The sequence below is a fragment of the Hyperolius riggenbachi genome, chromosome 10, assembly GCF_040937935.1.
Source record: "Hyperolius riggenbachi isolate aHypRig1 chromosome 10, aHypRig1.pri, whole genome shotgun sequence".
Classification (NCBI taxonomy): Eukaryota; Metazoa; Chordata; class Amphibia; order Anura; family Hyperoliidae; genus Hyperolius; species Hyperolius riggenbachi.
In genome coordinates this window covers 254,604,678-254,625,798 of record NC_090655.1, presented here as the reverse complement: position 1 = coordinate 254,625,798, position 21,121 = coordinate 254,604,678, and the positions used below count along the sequence as shown (strand labels likewise).

Below are 21,121 nucleotides of genomic sequence, written 5' to 3'. Positions count from 1 at the left end.
AAGTCGATGACCTAGAAAATTGTAGCAGAGACTCTATGGCTCTATGGTAGTGAGGTATGGGGCCCGGTCACCTACCCTGACCAATCAAAATGGGACTCCAGCCCAACAGAAGTCTTCCATCTAGAGTTCTAAAAGTACCTTCTCCAAGTCCATCCTTGCACTTCGAACTCAGCCTGCCGGGCAGAGCTAGGCAGATTCCCACTGTGGCTGACTATGCAGCAGAGGGCGCTCTCATCTGAGCGCACATGCAGAGCAGCAGCCCTGGCACTTACCCTTGCCTCGCTGAGCCAGGGGGCCAAGACCATACCGTGCACTCTGAAGCAAAGCATCAGCCCAGCCAAAACCACCAACACAGTCTGACAAAAGCCCAAATAAAAGGGACTATAGAAAGCTACAAGGTGCGATATCTGGAGGAATGGAGGAGTGACAAAGAACTCCCAGAAACTCTCTGTCTACCAATCACTGCATAGGGAGTACACAATGAGAGAGGCTACACCACCCTAAAGGAAGACAGATCCTGATCTTGTACCGTCTGAGCACCCACAGCCTGGAGATAGAGACAGGGTGGCACAGGCAGACATGGAAGCCCCGGGAGGAGAGGCTGTGCAGGCAGTGTGACCAGGGGGGCCCTGGAGGATGAGGACCACTTCCTGCTACCCTGCAGCAAATATGCACCTGTGAGGACTGCCCACTCTCAGAGACTCTCCGCCCACATACCTGATTTCACCTCCTCAGATGAGGAGAGGAACCTCTACATCCAACTGGGGAAGAGGAAACAACTGTTCAAATAGTGGCCCAATATGTCGCTACCTGCCACCCACTGTGAGGAACACGATACCCCACAGACAGTATACGCCTTATATTGCCTCCTATTACCTCCTTACCCCTATAGGCTATATATTCTAGCCCCCTATACTGTCCCTGATATTCTCCACACCCTTATGGACTGTATACCCCAAACCCTTATACCCTTCCCTTAATACCACAATCAACCCCTCCCATGCTAATGCTATTTATATTATATTTTACTTTGGCCATGCTAAGTGTATTTGGTCCTGCCAATAAACATTTTTGTATTTGGATTACCAGATCAGCCCCAGTATTAGGCACCCCCCCCCTCCCCAAGTTAGATAGCCTTATCAGCCCCCAGTAACAGGTAGCCACCCCTCCTCAAGTTAGCCAGATGAAGCCCCCCAGCATATGGCAGGGCCCCTCTTCAGTTTAACTAGTCAGATGTGCCCCCAGTGTTAGGCAGCCCCTACCCAAATTAGATAATCAGATCAGCTGATGGAAGCAGCAGCAAGGAGGGCTTTTTCTGTGTGTCAGAGAACAAATACACATTGGAGTTTAATATCACCAACCCCCACCTTCCAGGACTTAAATCCACCCCAGCAGCATTCTAGTGTCCCCATACTGTGTCCCAGCCTCCTAATAGTGTGTCCCAGCTTTCTAGTGTCCCCATACTGTGCCCCAGCCTCCTAATAGTGTGTCCCAGCATTCTAGTGTCCCCATACTGTGTCCCAGCCTCCTAATAGTGTGTCCCAGCTTTCTAGTGTCCCCCATAGAGTGTCCCAGCCTCCTAATAGTGTGTCCCAGCATTCTAGTGTCCCCATACTGTGCCCCGGCCTCCTAATAGTGTGTCCCAGCATTCTAGTGGCCCCATACTGTGTCCCAGCCTCCTAATAGTGTGTCCCAGCATTCTAGTGTCCCCATACTGTGTCCCAGCCTCCTAATAGTGTGTCCCAGCATTCTAGTGGCCCCATACTGTGTCCCAGCCTCCTAATCGTGTGTCCCAGCATTCTAGTGTCCCCATACTGTGTCCCAGCCTCCTAATAGTGTGTCCCAGCATTCTAGTGTCCCCATACTGTGTCCCAGCCTCCTAATAGTGTGTCCCAGCATTCTAGTGTCCCCATACTGTGTCCCAGCCTCCTAATCGTGTGTCCCAGCATTCTAGTGTCCCCATACTGTGTCCCAGCCTCCTAATAGTGTGTCCCAGCTTTCTAGTGTCCCCCATACTGTGTCCCAGCCTCCTAATAGTGTGTCCCAGCTTTCTAGTGTCCCTCATAGTGTGTCTGAGCTTCCCAGTGTCCCCTAAACTGTGTCCCAGTGTAGGCCTGAACGATTTTAGGAAGAGTGAATCGCACGATTTCTGTCAGAAATTGTGATTTCGATTCGATTCACGATTTTCTTGTAATTTCACAGCTAGGATCAGTTTGTGTGTGTGAGCAGAGTCCTTCCTTTGCTTTATGAGAGTCTCTGCAGGCCTGTCAATCAAGCTTTGCTTTGGCCAGTTTATCAAGCCTTGCCTTTCCTGCAAACACAATTATGCCTTTGCACAAATTTACTGTGCCCCACTGCAGCAAACAGCTATGCAGAATAGATTGCCTCAATTTCAAATTCACAGTACCCCACTGCAAACAGCCGTGCAGAATACTAGGTTGCCACAGTCAGTCACAGCACAGTCATCAGCATTATCACACTGACACGCTGTGCACAGGAAGTGGAGGCGGTGCAAAAAAGGCTGCCTGGCCAGCTAGTGATGTGGACTCGGGAGGCTGAGCTACGCGTGATTGAGAGCCTGTGGGCGGAGTCTACCGTCCGCCCAGCCAATGACATGGAGGCGCTGGGAGGAGTGAGCCACCGCAAGAGCGAGAGACTGTTGGCGGAGTCTGCTGCCCGCTCATCTCATAGGCTGCAGGCACGGAAGTTGGGGGAGAGCGAGCCGCCTCCATCGCCAAAAGGGACCTGCGAGTAACACCCGCTGAGCCGCCACTGCACGGAGCGGCAACCTGTGCACAGCGGGAGAGGGGGCTGCCTGCAGAGGGGGACGAAATTGCCGCTATGATGATCGTGGAATCGCTGTTTCCGTGATCGCGATTTCGATCCCCAAACGATTTATCGTTCAGGCCTATCCCAGTGTCCCCATAGTGGGTCTTAGCTTCCCAGTATTCCCATAGTGCAACCAAGCTTCACCGTGTCCTCACAGTATGTTCCACCTTCCAGTGCCCCTCATAGTGCACCCCAGCATCTCAGTGCCCCTCATAGTGTGCCCCAACTTCCCAGTGCCCTCATAGTGTGCCCCAGCTTCCCAGTGCCCCTCATAGTGTGCCCCAGCTTCCCAGTGCCCCTCATAGTGTGCCCCAGCTTCCCAGTGCCCCTCATAGTGTGCCCCAGCTTCCCAGTGCCCCTCATAGTGTGCCCCAGCTTCCCAGTGCCCCTCATAGTGTGCCCCAGCTTCCCAGTGCCCCTCATAGTGTGTCCCAGCTTCCCAGTGCCCCTCAGTGTGTACCAGCTCCCCTCATAATGTGCCCCAGCTTCCCAGTGTCCCTCATAGTGCTCCCCAGCTTCCCAGTGTCCCCACAGTGTACCCCAGCTTCCCAGTGCCCCTCAAAGTGCACCACAGCTTCCCAGTGCCCTTCATAGTGTTTCCCAGTATCCCTCATAGAGTGCCCCAGCGTCCCCATAATGTGCCTTAGTTTCCTAGTGGGCTCATAGTGTGTCCCAGCTTCCCAGTGCCCCTCATAGTGTGCTGCAGCTTCCCAGTGCCCCTCATAGTGTGCCCCAACTTCCCAGTGTCCTCATAATGTGCCTTAGCTTCCCAGTGTCCCTCATAGTGTGTCCCAGCTTCCCAGTGTCCTCCTAGTGTTCCCCAGCTTCCCAGTGCCCCTCATAGTGTGCCCCAGCTTCCCATTGCCCCTCATAGTGTGCCCCAGCTTCCCAGTGCCCCTCATAGTGTGTCCCAGCTTCCCAGTGCCCCTCATAGTGTGTCCCAGCTTCCCAGTGCCCCTCATAGTGTGTCTCAGCTTCCCAATGCCCCTCATAGTGTTCCCCAGCTTCCCAGTGTCCCTCATAGTGTGTCTCAGCTTCCCAATGCCCCTCATAGTGTTCACCAGCTTCCCAGTGTCCCTCATAGTGTGCCCCAGCTTCCCAGTGTCTCTCATAGTGTCCCAGCTTCCCAGTGCCCCCATAGAGTGTCCCAGCTTCCCAGTGCCCCTCATAGTGTTCACCAGCTTCCCAGTGTCCCTCATAGTGTGCCCCAGCTTCCCAGTGTCTCTCATAGTGTCCCAGCTTCCCAGTGCCCCCATAGAGTGTCCCAGCTTCCCAGTGCCCCTCATAGTGTGTCCCAGCTTCCCAGTGCCCCTCATAGTGTGTCCCAGCTTCCCAGTGCCCCTCATAGTGTGTCCCAGCTTCCCAGTGTCTTTCATAGTGTCCCAGCTTCCCAGTGTCTCTCATAGTGTCCCAGCTTCCCAGTGCCCCCATAGTGTGCCCCAGCTTCTCAGTGCCCCTACTAGTGTTTCCCAGCTTCCCAGTGCCCCTCATAGTGTGCCCCAGCTTCCCAGTTCCCCTCATAGTGTTTCCCAGCGCCCCTCATAGTGTGCCCCAGCTTCCCAGTGCCCCTCATAGTGTTTCCCAGCTTCCCAGTGCCCCTCATAGTGTGCCCCAGCTTCCCAGTTCCCCTCATAGTGTGCCCCAGCTTCCCAGTGCCCCTCATAGTGTGTCCCAGCTTCCCAGTGCCCCTCATAGTGTGTCCCAGCTTCCCAGTGCCCCTCATAGTGTGTCCCAGCTTCCCAGTGCCCCTCATAGTGTGCCCCAGCTTCCCAGTGCCCCTCATAGTGTGTCCCAGCTTCCCAGTGCCCCTCATAATGTGTCCCAGCTTCCCAGTGTCTCTCATAGTGTCCCAGCTTCCCAGTGGCCCCATAGTGCATCCAAGATTCCCATCCGCCTTATAATGTGTCTCAGCTTCCCAGCCTCCTTATAGTGTGTCCCAGCATTCCCATGGTGTCTCCCAGCTTACCAGTGTCTCCATAGCGTGCACCAGATTTTCAGTGTCCCCTAAACTGTGCCCAGTATATGGTAGCCCCCCTCCCTAGTTTAGATAACCAGATGAGCCCCAGTATTAGGCCACCCCTTAAACTGAGCAGCCCCTCCCCACATGCAGAGTTGTGAGCAGAGCCTCTAGTGCTGTCTACTTACATCACTGCACCGGGAACTCAGCTGTGTCAGGCTCACAGCATCTCCTTGTCTCCCTCTAGTGATGAAACTAATGAGAGATGCCAAAAAAGGAAGAGAGAGAGAAGCTGCTGCAAGCCTGTGACATCGCAGAGCTCCCAGTGGGAAGAGGAGAAACACTACAAGCTCTAATCTCGACTCTGTATTAGACAGGCAAGGGTGTCTCTCGAAGGGAGGGGTCATGGGTGCACCGTCGGGACTAATGCCTTCCCTGCCTTGGCCCAGAACTGGCTGTGTGTTTTATTAATAGAGATAAGAGACATCCAGAATCCTCCTCACCTCTCCAGTCAGCAGATAGATGATCTCCAGGGTGAGGTTGAATATCCACTCAGTCATGTAACTCTGGTCCTCATCTATCCTCAGTGATGTGGTCATGTGATCCATACAGGATGCTGCTGCCTTTTGATAGATCAAAAGGAAAGGATAATCTAGGCTGTATAGTTGTCAGTGGTAAAACTACCAATACAAGATACCCCAGCACCCCCATTGCTGTCACTTGTGGGTGGTAGGGCCATGCAGAGTATTAAAGGAAAGCATAATAAGTTGGTTTATAGCCACCTGTGCACTATACTCACAGCATGCTGCAGTCCTATCCTCCCTCTGCCTCCTCTCCAGCTGGCCTCCTCTCCTCACATCCACCTCCCACTGTTACCATTCCTCTGATGTTACAGCAGTGCTGGTAGGGGTAGGTGGATGAGGATATGAAGAGAGAAGAGGCAGGGAGGATAATAGGAGCAGAGGACTGGAGCCCACTGTGACAGCTAGCTATAAAGCAATGTAAATCCTACCTCGTATTATGGAGGTGGGGGAAGAAAGAAATACTGGGGGTGGACATGGCTATACTGGGAAAGAAATGGATGGAGAGGGGGCAATACATATTGGAGTATAATGGCAATGCTGGGGGGGGGGGGCACTGGGGGATATGGCTATACTGGGGATGTAATGGCATTACTGTGGGCAGCACAGTGGCATAGTGGTTAGCACTCTTCCCTTGCAGTGATGGGTCCCAGGTTCTAAACCCAGCCAGGGAAACATCTGCAAGGAGTTTGTATGTTCTCTCCTGTCTGTGTGGGTTTCCTCTGGGCACTCCAGTTTCCTCCCACATACCAAAAACATACAGATAAGTTAATTGGCTTCCCCCTATATTGGCCCTAGACATACACTATATGATACATACATAGACATATGACTATGGTAGGGATTAGATAAAGAGCACCTCTGAGGGACTGTTAAGTGACTAGACCAGGGGTTCCCAAACTTTTTCGGTCAAGGGCCGGGTCAATATACTTCAGGCTGCTGGGGGGGGGCAGAACATACATAAAATGATGTTGAAAAACATTACATTGAATCTAGGTATTGATTCCGCCCCCAATCATGCCTGGAGAACTCCCAGCAGCAGCCATTCAGTCATGAGGCGCCTGAAGGAACGTCTTTGTGCACCAGACAGTGAAGCATACCCGGGTGACAAACTGCCATCTAGTTGGGCAGCAGTGTCACCTGATGCAGAATTGGATTGGAAGCCAGCGAATGACTGCTCGCTGGCTTCTACAGTATGGGGATGGGTGGTGCCAGCACTGTTATTCTATATGTGGGGGGCCGATGTTTAAAGGTGCAATAGGCCACATCTATTTATACAATTTGTCTTTAGGGGGCCACATTCGGGCTGTAGTTTGAGGACCACTGGACTAGACAATGTACTCTGTACAGCACTGTGGAAGATGTTGGCACTACATAAATACTAAATAATAATAATTACTAGGGTTGGGGGACATTATATACTGGAGGATAATAGCAATGCTGGGGACACATGGGGGACATGGCTATACTAGGAAATAAATGGCATTACTGGGGAGGGGGGCATTGCATACTGGAGGATAATAGCAATGCTGGGGGACACAGGGGGAACGGGCAGCACTAGTCTAATTTAGGGGACCCATCAGGAAACCTCATAGGGAACAGTTCTCTAATTACAGCACCATCTACAGCAGGAAGCGTTGTGATTGGCCGAATAGTGTGTTTGCTACAGTCTATCTGAAATCTAGCAGTATGAGAAGGTGCCGTCCACCCAATCACGTTAGCAGAATTTCCCTATGAGGTTTCCTGCTGAGTCCCCTAAAGTAGACCAGCACCAAGATGCCAACCATAATCTATGGCACATGTAGGGGGGACCACACGTTACAGCAGTTATATAAAAGTCTCTTGTATGGCAATTAGTTCAAGGGGGGCGATCAGGATAGTGACAGGTGTACTATGACCTCCTCTGTAACAAAGTATGTCCACCCCGACCTCTGCTCTGCTCAATATACAACAACAATCACACAATTACCTCTTCCAACGACATATCTCCTCTCCTTTTCCAGCTACTTCTCCTCCTGCTGTGATATCACTTCCTGTCTTTGTTACATCATTTCCTATCTTTTGTTTAATTTCTTCCTTACAATGCGTTCCACCTAGAAGAGGGGAGATCGCCATCTTGTGGTAAATAGGCTAACTGCATCCTCTCTTTTTGGAATCACCTGCACTCAGAATCTATCATAAATTGACTAATGATCTCCAAACTTGGTCCTCTTATCCTTTGTCTTTGCTAGGAAGGGTGAACTCTATCAAAATGACCCTCTTGCCAAAATGACCTTTGCAGGACCCTTCCAATCAAACTTAAACCATTCAAGGATCTCCAAACCAAAATACATAAATTGTCTGGCAAAACCGCAGAGCCAAAATAAATAGTCGCCCTTTCCAGGAAAAAGCATCTGTCAGGACTTAACCTGCCCACCTACTACAAAGCAGCACAGATTGCCCAGTTATCCGCAATAAATGCGAAATCCCTTAAACCTCTCTGGGTTCAATTAGAATCACAGTTGATGGGCAATCAAATTACTCCGGCCAGGGTAGGAGGGGCACTCTTACCCTGCCCGGAGTAATGTGGGCTCGAAAAATTGCACTCCCATCTATTAAAAAATCCTCACCTATCACTGCTCACTCTCTCACTATTTGGCAAAAAGCCAGATTCCTTTATGGTTTACAATCACCTATCACCCACTTGACAAAAATACTCGGTAATCTGGATTTCCCGCCTGGTCATCAAATAAACCTGTTCAAATGCTGGATTGATTAGGGTCTTACGATGATGGGTAATTTCATAAGTGCATACAAATTAATCCCTATCCGCCAATTTTTGACTGAACATCACCCCCCTCCAAGTGAAATTTATAGAGTCTCACAAGCCTTTAAATTTCTCAGATCACTGAACCAAACTAATTCCGTTACCTCGTACCTGGCTTTTGAGGTCAGATGCAAAGACTCTGCACTTGAGAGGGGTCTGATCTCGGATTTATATGATACTTTTACACAGGTTCCTCCAGATATAAAATTTAATTTTCAATGTAAATGGGAAACTGATATGAATATGGAATTATCTGCCAGCAGATGGACAGCTGTACCTCTCTGCTGAAAAACAGCTCATACTACTCATCTATTGAATCCTCACTTAAGCTCCTCCATAGATATTATATGACCCCAGCCAGAATTCATGATTTTGATAGGTAATTTTCAGCCCTTTGTTTTAGGGGCTGCCAGGTCAGGGGGGATCTCTGGCACACATGGTGGACTTGTCCAATAGCTCAATCATTTTGGAATGCTATCTGGACTAAGTTATGCCTTATTACTAAAGTCTCAATCCCTATAGACCCAACAGTCGTCTTGTTAGGTAACAAACCCTCAAAGTTTAAACATCCCATGCATAGATTGTTTCAACATACATTTGCACTTGGGAAACGTCACTTAGCTTCTAGATGGAAGTCCGCCACTTTATCCTCTGATTGTGTATTTTCGGATCTCAATTCAACCATGCTCTCTGAGCATATTATTGCCAAAATTCATGATAAAATGCCAAACTTTTTTAAAACATGTAACGACTGGATTGAATGGCAGGACAACAATGGCTTAAATTATGTCCTCCACTCCTTTTAAATAGATTACCTCTGGCACAACATGGAAGCAGGAGCTGTCTGGACTATCTGGGACCCTGCTACCTCACATTTATTTTTGGGTAAATTGTATACCTGCTTATATATACTTGGGAAAACCTTCCACCCCCATCCCTTCCCCTCTTCCTTTACCTGAGACCCATTGGCATGTTGTGCATTGCACTCCTGGGTCTCATATTCCTGTACCCTTACATACTTTTCCCCCTCCCTACCTCATCTCCCCCCCCACACACACACACACACACCTTTAGATTCATAAAATTCAAAATGTGTTCCATTATCATGTTTCTGGAATGTTTCATACTTTTTGTTCCAGTGATGATGTTCCATAAGTCACTCCTCCTGCGTGGGAAATTTTCTATGAAGTGAAATATTCCTGTTCTTGAGTTTTTATATTAATAAACACCCTTGAAACAGAATATAAAGGTGTACCTTAAAGTGTACCTTAAATAAAACAAAAACGCCCATTTACTTACCTGGGACTTCTTTCACCCCCTGAAGTCCTCTTGCTTCCTCGCCGTCACTCATGCTCAGCCATTCCTCTGCTGCCCCCTCCATAAACACTCATAGTGCCACTGCGAAGTATATAGTATTTTTATATTCCCATTACTGTTGCCCATTTACTTACCTTAAGCTCCTTCCATCCCCCTGAAGTCTTTATGGTCCTTCGCAGTCATCCTGCACTCCGCTGTTCCTCCTGTGTCCCCCTCCAATGCTGGATGTGCGGCCACAAGCCGTGTGCATCCTCTATCATGCTCCTGTGGTTGGGAGCACTCTGCACTTGTGCAGTAACCAAAAATTGCTACCATTGCCTGCGCAGAACGCTCCCGGCTGTGGCAGTGCTATTGAGGACGCACACAGCGGGGGGAAACACAATATATACTATATACTTCAACTAACCAGCCACTGCGCATGCATGGCATGAACCATGCGCTTCCTCTTTCACACTCTTTCGCATTCACAATAGCAATGTTTGCTTAGGCTCCTCACCACAGGAAAGTGATAGAGGACACACGCGGCACAGGGCTGCACATCCAGCATTGGAAGGGGCACCAGAGTAACAACGGAGTGTGGGATGACGGCGAAGGGCCAGGAGGACTTCAGGGGGCTGGAAGAAGCTTCATAGCTTATAGTGACCCCTACTGGGCAAATATCATTAATGCCATAGATATAAAGGGACAGCATAGAGAATATAAAAATATTATATACTTCAAGTCACAGTGACACTATAAGTCATAACAGCCATAGTCCTAGATCTTAACTCATAAATGCATTAGCATGGTCGCATCTGCCATTTATCACAGTGCCTTATATTATCCACCAGCAAGGCCTAAGACAGGGAAACTTGTTATCTAGTATCTAGTACAATAGCAGCTATTACCTGCTCTGTAATCTATATTAACCTGAGGTTGTTTACCTGTAATATTTAAGCGTATCTGACTTTATATATCATGAATGAATGTGTGTCCTATCGGTGCGCCCGGAGAAGGCTCTGCCAATATTCACACCAACCATACACAATGGCAGCCTGGGAGTGTCAGCAGAAAATGAGCTCCTGCTCCCTCTATCCATCATTCCACAAATGCAATGAAGCCTGGGGGGCATCCAATGCTTCAGTCTAGGGCTACTAAATGCCCTCATTATCACAACTTATTATAGTTCTCTCAGTAACTACACCTACAGAGGAGACCGGGAGTCACTGCAGCTGGAGCAGGTGAGATTTACAATGCAACAGAACTACATGCAGAAAAAACTGCAGGTGGTATCATTCATCACAAATGAGTTTGTTACATGCGCTGGGAAAATATACTCAGCACTCTCTATATGTAATCAGCCCATTTGTACATATACACAACTGATTTACTAATCCAAGAAAAATATGCAATTGCACAGCTGGTATAAAGTGTAATAAACTCATTATCTTCATTGATACACAAGAGTGACTAAAACCAATTAAAAACATACAAGCAAAAAAGCAGAGCTTACAGTGGGTTGCAAAAGTGTTCGGCCCCCTTGAAATTTTCCACATTTTGTCGTATTACTGCCACAAACATGAATCAATTTTATTGGAATTCCACATGAAAGACCAACACAAAGTGGTGTACACATGAGAAGTGGAACGAAAATCATACATGATTCCAAACATTTTTTTACAAATAAATAACTGCAAAGTGGTGTGTGCATAATTATTCGTCCCCCTTTGATCTGAGTGCAGTCAGTTGCCTACATACATTGCCTGATGAGTGCTAATGACTAAATAGAGTGCACCTGTGTGTAATCTAATGTCAGTACAAATACAGCTGCTCTGTGATGGCCTCAGAGGTTGTCTAAGAGAATATTGGGAGTAACAACACCGTAAAGTCCAAAGAACACACAAAACAGGTCAGGGATCAAGTTATTGAGAAATTTAAAGCAGGCTTAGGCTACAAAAAGATTTCCAAAGCCTTGAACATCCCACGAAGCACTGTTCAAGCGATCATTCAGAAATGGAAGGAGTATGGCACAACTGTAAACCTACCAAGACAAGGCTGTCCACCTAAACTTACAGGCCGAACAAGGAGAGCGCTGATCAGAAATGCAGTCAAGAGGCCCATGGTGATTCTGGACGAGCTGCAGAGATCTACAGCTCAGGTGGGAGACTCTGTCCATGGGACAACTATTAGTCATGCACTGTACAAAGTTGGCCTTTATGGAAGAGTGGCAAGAAGAAAGGCATTGTAAACAGAGAGCATAAGAAGTCCCGTTTGCAGTTTGCCACAAGCCATGTGGGGGACACAGCAACCATGTGGAAGAAGGTGCTCTGGTCAGATGAGACCAAAATGGAACTTTTTGGCCAAAATGCAAAACACTATGTGTGGTGGAAAACTAACACTGCACATCACTCTGAACACACCATCCCCACTATCAAATATGGTGGTGGCAGCATCATGCTCGGGGGGTGCATCTCTTCAGCAGGGACAGGGAAGCTGGTCAGAGTTGATGGTGTCAGGAAGCGCGGAAGAGCCACCGCCGCGAGTCAGGAGGCGGCTCTTTCCGCGCACAGCGTGACTGGGCACGGGGAGGCAGCCGCCTCCACTTAGTCTGAGGCGGCTGTCCCCGTGCAGGGCATGGCGGAGCGCGGAGAAACCGGTTAGCACGCATGGCCCCTTGGCAGAGGCACCGCAGAGCGGTGCTGGTATGGCTGGGACACACAGTCCCTCTAGGTTTAGAGTGACGCGCGTGCGCGCACTCAGGCAGGGATTATATGACGGCAAGAAGTGAGTCAGCTGACCAGGCTGGTCAGCTGACTCTGGCTCCACTCCTCATTGGTCCAGCACTTAGGGAGGTGCTGGAGAGGTACCTGTGTATATATACTACTGACTGTTCAGTTGCTGATTGTCTGGCGTTGCGATCACATACGTGGGAGCACTCAGACCCTTAGTCAGATCCTCAAGTGTGCCGGGACCAGCTGGAGCTGTAATCCTACACTTAGCTAGTTTCTGTTGATAGCTTAAAGTACTAGTTTGATTGTGATTATCTGTTATGACCTTTTGCCTGCCTGACTATCCTCCTGAACTCTGATCTTGTACCTCGATATTTCTGATACTCTGTTGCCGAACCCCGGCTCGTCCTTAGACTCTGCTTCTGCCTCCTGATCTTGTACCTCGATATATCTGATACCCTGTTGCCGAACCCTGCCTGTACCTAGACTCCGCCTTTGCCTCCCGATACTGTACTTTATCTGTCCGTGTGTGTACGACCTGGCTTGTCCGACCTTGAGAACCGACCTTACTGTTAGAGGCGGTTCCCCGTTCTGTTAGTGACACTTCCTCCAGAGTGTTACTTTCAGACAATCCTTCCTACTCTCAGCCTGACTCCTCCCATCTTGGAGAGTCCAGGACTTCGGAAGGAATCCGTGCAGTACTGCGCTGAGGCTTAGTCCTCAAAGTGTTACTGTTACACCCAGGGCCGGCCCGCCCATGAGGCGGGGTGAAACTTTTGCCTCAGGCGGCACTTCTGGGGGGGCGGCACCCGCCCGTCCGTGTGTGTGGGGGGCCGCCCGAGCTGGAGGGGATAGCGGGCAGGAAGGGGGTATTCGGCCTAGCGGCGGGGAGGGGGGTCGGACCCCCCCTCCCTCGCCTGGGTCCCCCGTCCTCCGCTCCCCTCCAGCTTTAAAAAGCTCCTTGCTGGCTGCAGTGATTTGTAAGAGGCAACGGGCGGGGATTACTCACCTCTTCCTCGTTCCAGGCCAGCGTGCGCTCCACTGACGTCACTTCCTGCGGCGGCGGATCGATTTCTTTGAAAATTGCCTCAGGCGGCAAAAAGTCTAGGGCCGGGCCTGGTTACACCAAACACTACACTCTACTCAGGTGAACAGAGATTAGCTGGTATATCGGATTATCGGTGATACTGCAGATCACTTACAGTATAATCTGGTATACATCTGTATTCCCAGTGATACTGCAGATCACCGGTAATCAGATCCTCTCTGTGCTTCATCGATCGTTACAGATGGGAAGATGGATGGAGCCAAATATAGGGCAAACTTGGAAGAAAACCTCTTGGAGACTGCAAAAGACCTGAGACTGGGGCAGAGGTTCATCTTCCAGCAGGACAATGACCCTAAAAATAAAGCCAGGGCAACAATGGAATGGTTTAAAACAAAACATATCTATGTGTTAGAATGGCCCAGTCAAAGTCCAGATCTAAATCCAATTTGAATCTGTGGCAAGATCTGAAAACTGCTGTTTACAAACGCTGTCCATCTAATCTGACTGAGCTGGAGCTGTTTTGCAAAGAAGAATGGGCAAGGATTTCAGTCTCTAGATGTGCAAAGCTGGTAGAGACATACCCTAAAAGACTGGCAGCTGTAATTGCAGCAAAAGGTGGTTCTACAAAGTATTGACTCAGGGGGCCGAATAATTACACACACCCCACTTTGCAGTTACTGATTTGTAAAAAATGTTTGGAAGGATGTATGATTTTCGATCCACTTCTCACGTGTACACCACTTTGTTTTGGTCTTTCACATGGAATTCCAATACAATTGATGCATGTTTGTGGCAGTAATGTGACAAAATGTGGAAAACTTCAAGGGGGCCGAATACTTTTGCAACCCACTGTATATTGCACATAACAGCCGGCTCATTCCCCTCACTCCCACAGTCATACAAAAGATAGTGACCGGTCACTGGAAAGTTTCTGCAAAGCAGAGATGCTAATGCTGTACAGCTCTATAGGGCCACAGTACTGTGATGAAATTTGATGACAGATGACATTTGATGTGCAAAGCCAAGAAGCAGACTGGCAAAACATGCTATGTCCATCAATAGGGACTTTATCCAGCTAAGCAGCAGTTCCCATTATACTGCATCATCTGCCATAGACTGAACCATGCTGTACATTGCAATTCATAGTCAATGTGCTCAGTCAGATCATACCATGTAGGCTGTACAGATCCTGTTGTTGCTTCACTGCCCTGAGTCAGCCACCACTTGATCACAGGACATTGCTGTATGGCTGGCGAGCGTTCAGACAAGTGTCCAGCCAAACCCGCTTGGTTCCAGCTCTCCAATGCAAGGGGAGACGTGAGGCTGAGCTAACATGGTTCTTTTCCATGGCCGCCGGACATGTGGACCGCAGGGATAGCGTGTGACGTAACTCACCACATAACAATTGTGGTGGAATAGGCTAACTGCAGCCTCTGTTTGTGGAATCATCTGCATCATTTGTTTATCATCATCATCATCATCATTATTTTCTATCTATCACTGCACAACATCCTCAAGCACCAGATTCTTTTTTTTTCTTTTTATTACTCCTCAGGCAGTTGCTGTAGATGGAGAGCTGCCATATGGATGTGGCTCCATAGTTACGGGAAGAGTCAGTTTCCTGCACCAATGGGAGGAAGAGGCAGAATTACTGGAGAAATTGTCTGGGCTGGGATGTCCACTTAATCCCTTCATATCTCTCCTGGGACTCCCACTCCCTTCTGGCCGTGCTCCTCCTCCCAGTCCTCTCCTCCTTCCGCCATTACTGAGCTTATGGGAAGTATCCTGGAAATCAGGTGGGTCACAGCTCTGATGTAGACTACAATGGACACTATTGGACACATTTGCTATCCAGGCATCAGAAATTAGTGATGGGAAGTAAAAAAGGAAACAGATTGTGGTGAGCATGTCTGCTGCTCCATGATGTAGATAATGGTAAGCTTATTTAAAGTTGCCTTAAAGCATACCTGTAGTTACACATGTAGTTACAATTATCTCTGACCCCCAACAATCATCAGCCACCACCCGAATTTATACAATCTGTAATCACGCTCATCCAAACACCTGCCAGGGACAACACTAACTTTACAAACTTTCATCTTATCTCACTTCTAAACATTCTCTCTTAGGTCTCCAGTGACCACACATGCCCTACAAGTTTAGAGGAAATCCCACTTCAAGAATAAACTACAGTATACTGTCTCCCCCTTACAGAGATTTTAGGAAACCCTGACTTCCCTGCTGGTACTGAACCAATGACCTTCCTATGGTGGCAGATTGGGGATATTAGCATTATTATTTATTGTATTTATAAGGCACCAACCTATTACACAGTGCTGCACAATAGATAAATGAGTTGGCATACAAGGTAGGACACAAGGAACTCGCAACAAAACAAGATCATACAAGCGTATTTGATAACAGTAGTTCAGTGTCTGTTCAGAATAGTGTCTGTTCAAGCAAGAGGGTGTAAGATCCGCTGTTTTCTACCGGCGTCAGAGCACCGAGAACCGGGCTGCAGCCTGAACTTCTGAGTCTCAGCAGGGCCCTGATGTCACTGAAGCACAGGGTGATTCTTGCTCCCTATTGGATAGACGGAGGACGCGTTCACAGTACACGCTCCGCAGATGTAAACAGTAGTGCATGTGTACCTGTGTGTCAGCTGATTGCTGACATGCTGTTCTCTGAATGGTTGTTTTCTAATCTGCTTTATGATAATTCATTAGGCCTTGTGTTTAAGCACTGTGAGCGCCCTCAGTTATCGCCCGTGATAGCTTCTAGCTTTGGCTTGTTGCTGGGTATGTGCTCATGTATTGAAAAACTCTGCTGCCGACTTTGTTTGTTCCTGACCATGTTCCTAATTGATTACCTGCTGCCGACCTCTGCTCCGTCTGACCACGCTTCTGCTGGATTACCTGCTGCCAACTATGTTCACATGTTCGAGCCGAACCCCGAACCCAACCCGAACATGTCCCTTTGGGGCCCCCTATAGGGTCCCAGCATAAAGGGAGAGCATGCCCCGAGCGCGGGGGGGGGGGGGGGGGGTCGGAAATGCCCCCCATCCCTCCCCGCTAAGCTCTCCCTTCTGCTGGACCCTATAAAATTACATTGAAGTCCCCCAAAGTACCTGGCAGGAGGAGGGCAGGAAGCGGGCAGCCGGAGACCACAGGCGCTAGTACCATCTGGTACTTCCGCCCTCTCTCTGACGCACTTCCTGTTTACATTTGTAAGTCGCGTCAAGAGAGAGCAGAAGTACCGCGATGACGCATACGCGTCATCTACATGATGACACGTACCCTCGTACGCGTCATCGCGGTACTTCTGTTCTCTCTTGACGCGACTTACAAATGTAAACAGGAAGTGCGTCAGAGAGAGGGCGGAAGCACCAGATGGTACCAGCGCCTGTGATCTCCGGCTGCCCGCTTCCTGCCCTCCTCCTGCCAGGTACTTTGGGGGACTTCAATGTAACTTTTTAGGGTCCAGCAGAAGGGAGAGCTTAGCGGGGAGGGGTGGGGCGGGGGGCATTTCCGACCCCCCCCCCCCCCCCCCGCGCTCGGGGCATGCTCTCCCTTTATGCTGGGACCCTATAGGGGGCTTTGTTCGGCCGGACACGGCTGTGTTCGGCCGAACACAGAAGGCCTGTTCGGGTTCGGGCAGCGTGGCCGAGCACCCTCCCGAACACCATGAGGTGTTCGGGGGGTGCCGAACCGAACCCGAGCAGGCCAAAATCCGGGCGAACCCGAACAGTGGCGAACACTGTTCGCCCATCACTACTGCCAACCTCTGCTCCGTCTGACCATGCTTCTGCCGGATCATCCACTGCTGACCTTGGCTAGTTACTGGACTTTGCAAGAACGCTGCCTGCCCTGAACTTGGCTCCCATGACCACGTTTATCTGGACTCTTACCATACCTCCCAACTTTTTGAGATGAAAAAGAGGGACACTTAAGCCATGCCAGCGCCGCACCCATGGTCACGCTCCCACCACAACCCTAGTCACGCATACCATAAAGATTTCATAAGAAAAATATGTTGTTTTATAATTCAAACCACACTGGTCTTTTCTATCCTGGTTCATTTTCCTTCATATTAACATTTTAAAATTAGTAATATATCAATTTAAAGGATGGGAATAAAGTTTAGAGTCCATGAAACACATTTTTAGTAGAGAAATATACATATTTACATAGAAAGAGGGACAACGTCCTGAAAGAGGGACAAATGAGGAGGAAAGAGGGACAGAGGGACAGGGCTCCAAAAGAGGGACAGTTGGGAGCTATGTCTTACACCACTGGTTCTGTTCTGCTTTAACCACCTGGACTACCTTTGCTACTAGGACTCAGGTGACTATACAATACCTACTACTGTTCTGTGCCCATTGCATTATTGTCTTAGTTCCTATTGGTGAGTTACTATAATTCAGTATGTATGCCACATCTACCTGCAGGGTTTGTTAGTGTGTATGCTAGGTAGGAGCTATAGCAGGTGTTAGGGCTGGGTTATAGGTCAGTCATATGGGCATACAGTCTGACCTATAGTCATTGACCAGACAAGCCTGACAGAGGGTTGTCAGACAGTGAGATTGCATAATCAAGCTGGAGAAAATAGGGAGGAAGGCCCTGCCAGAGGCTTACAATCTACTTCTCTGGAAGACACTCTGTACAAGTTGTGGATTTAGCAGAGGGGATTTGGGGAGTATAACCCCCTCGTCTTGCCGCGGGGATGAGGCGGTTTAGATCTAGCTATAGTGCTTAACATTAATAAAAATAATTAATACAAGTTAAAAACGTGAATTTAGACTCGCTTCAGAGTCTCTTTAACTCTTCCTGTAATGGAAACAATATTAGACTCATATCTCTGCTGCTAATGTTTTATTTCTTAGCTGTACTACTACACATACAAATCAGGGCCGGATTTAGGCCAAGGCAACCTAGGCCATGACCATGGGCACCACAGGAGCAAGGGCACCAAAGCAGCAGGCTAACCTGGTGCATTTGCAAGCTTGCAAATGCTGCAATGCAGGGAGTTCAGATGAGCACCTGACCGCGGTACTCTGCTGCTAGCTTCCTGTGCAGCAGCCACCTTGCTCTCTGTGCACATTTGCATTGTGGCTGGTGGCTATGGACTTGGGCAGCATTGGAGATGGAAAGGAAGAGGACTGCACTGGAGACAAGTGGAAAAATGATTGACATTGATGGCTGCTGCAGTGTGAAGGCAAACTGGCTACCTATACTGAAAGGGGGGGCGGGAGTGGGAAAGGAAGGATTAAGGGGGTCATCTGGCTACCTATACTGCAGGGAAAGGGGGGAGGGGTCATCTGGCTACCTATACTGGGGGGGTCATCAGGCTACCTATACTAGAGGGAGGAGGAGGGGTCATCTGGTTACCTATACTGGAGCGAAGGGGGGAGGGGTCATCTTGCTACCTATACTGGGGGGGGGTCATCTGGCTACCTATACTAGAGGGAGGAGGAGGGGTCATCTGGTTACCTATACTGGAGCGAAGGGGGGAGGGGTCATCTTGCTACCTATACTGAAGGGGGGGCAGCTGGTGACAGTGACCTTGGGCGCAGTGTTGCCAACTCATCCCTTTAAATACGGACGCTTATGAATTATACATGTCTTGTGGCTAGTTAGATGCAGTTTAGGCACTGATTATGTGTGAGAAGCCCCAGAACCTGTATAACTTAGATGTGTCAGTATTTAAAGGGATGAGTTGGCAACCCTGCTTGGGCGGTAAAAAGTATAAATCCGGCCCTGCCTTTAATGACTTCTCATCAGGATATTCAGACCTGCACCTTTGACCTATATTGCCAGATAGACCCAGTTTAGTTTAGAGTAATTTCTGGGACTGCACTAGGCATCCTTGCTAGAGCAGTCAGGATTGTATTATTTGTATTGCCTGTTCTGTCTGTCTGTCGTGCTTGGATCGCACCAGCCTCTAGCAGTAGCGGCTGTGGATCCTTCTGGTCTGCAACTCTCTTGCTATACTTGGATCGCACTTGCTCTGACGGTAAGAGCAGTGGATCCTGCTAGCTCTGTTGCCTTACTTGGGTCGCACTCGCTCTGGCGGAAAGAGCAGTGTATTGTATCTCGCACTTATCCCTGTTTTTGTGTACCTGTCTTGTCTGCTACGAACGCTTGCTGGAGGCTCGGTGAGGTAACCATTAAGCAAGCGCTCACGTCCTCTGTTTCATGTTTGTCTGTCGGTGGTTAGTTAGGCATGCTTGTCTCTGTTGTGCTTAACACACGGAGACCGCGCAGAAAACGCGTTCGCTGTTGCGAATGAGTGCGGTGTTCGCGTTTAGTTAGCGTTTGTTATTTTCCTTATCTTCTCATTGTATGATTTGCTTGTGCTCTGCCTTGCTGTAGCCTTGTGTCACCTCTAGCAATCGCCTCTCTCGCGATTGCGTTCCTGCTTCATATCTGCTGTTGTGCGTGCACCGTCGCGGGTTGGCGACTAGATTGGGGCACATACATACAATCTATCCCTGTGCTCATTCTCTTTCGCAATCGCTTCTATTGCGATTGCGTTCTCACTTGGTTTCCTCTGTTGTGTGTCCGCCGTCGCAGGTTGGCGGCTAGATTGGTGGACATACATACATTCCTCCTCTGTGCTTATTCGGTCTTGTGTCGCTGTTAGCAACCGGCATCTCTGGCGATTGCCTTCTCACCTTATCTTCCTGGTTGTGTGTTTATCGTCGCAGGGTGGCGACTAGATTGGTGGACACACATACCCTCTGTCGCTTTGATCTCTCTCTTTCAGGGCTATCTTGCCCTGCGTTTCTTACCTTCGTACAATTCCTGTCTGGCGTCTGTGGCAGGGCTGAGGAGCTGTTCCTCTGCACTCCACAGCTCCACCTGCCGACAGGAATTTCCCTCTACAGGTGCGTTGCACCTTTTGCTGGGTTCTCTCAAATTATACGCTTGTGGAGGATTTCCGCAGTGTCAGCGCACATCCTGTGCGCTGATCACGGAGAGAATTCCACAATCGTTACACTCAGGCTGCAAAAAGTCTAGAACCGGCCCCGATAGCTACAAATCAACAAAAGTGGATGCTGTGTCATAGGCCTGAAACACACCAGAGGAGTTTTTCTGAGCGTTTTGAGTTTTTAAATCTGCTGCTAATGTTATCCTATGTGTCTGTGCACACTGGAGCAATGAGGTTTTGTAAAAAACCCCATAGCATTACATTGGGAAGAGCTTTTAGAGGTTTCAAAACCTCTTCCCAATGTAATGCTATGGGGTTTTTTACAAAACCTCATTGCTTCAGTGTGCACAGACACATAGGATAACATTAGCAGCAGATTTAAAAACTCAAAACGCTCAGAAAAACTCCTCTGGTGTGTTTCAGGCCATAGAGACATCCAGTCCAGTATATACAACAAGCCACAGACACTTTGTAAGTAAAATGCAAGTAGAGGATACATTTTGAAAAATGACTGTCAACAGATGCAAAAGTGCATACATATAAACATAATATGTACAGACAGGATGATTTACAGCAGCAGTGCTCATGAACAGTACATCGGCATAAACATATGACAAAAGATGCAGCATATGGTACACAAATGAATATAGGCCACTTAGTGGTCCTATGAGTGAAGTAAAGTCCATAGTATGGATTATATAGTGTAGCCTCAAAGGTCACAAGCGCAGTGTGGTAAAGAGGAACAACTTCCGCCTATATTACCCAGACGGCGTTGTTTTGAACACAGAGTATACATAAAAAGAAAAAGGAAAGCCTATCTGGGCCATACATCATATCTCAAGGACAATTTGGATCTCAATGAGTAAAATATATAATATTTATTGACAAACAAGCAAAAATATAAAAACAGTTAAAATGCAGTCTCCTGGTGCGTGCCAATCATGA

The 21,121-nt window shown here is 48.7% G+C and overlaps 1 protein-coding gene across 1 annotated transcript in view; it reads right to left on the bottom strand.

Annotated features, from left to right (window-relative positions):
- Positions 1–7,369, bottom strand: part of LOC137535299 (zinc finger protein 572-like) — a 55,728-nt gene extending 48,359 nt beyond the window's left edge. Inside the window, exons 1-2 of the mRNA XM_068257129.1 lie at positions 7,337–7,369; positions 5,290–5,409 (exon numbers count right to left, since the gene is read on the bottom strand). Coding sequence (XP_068113230.1) covers positions 5,290–5,409; positions 7,337–7,351 — 135 coding nt within the window. The 5' untranslated portion in view covers positions 7,352–7,369. The remainder of the gene's footprint in view (positions 1–5,289; positions 5,410–7,336) is intronic.
- Positions 7,370–21,121: the final 13,752 nt, after the last annotated feature.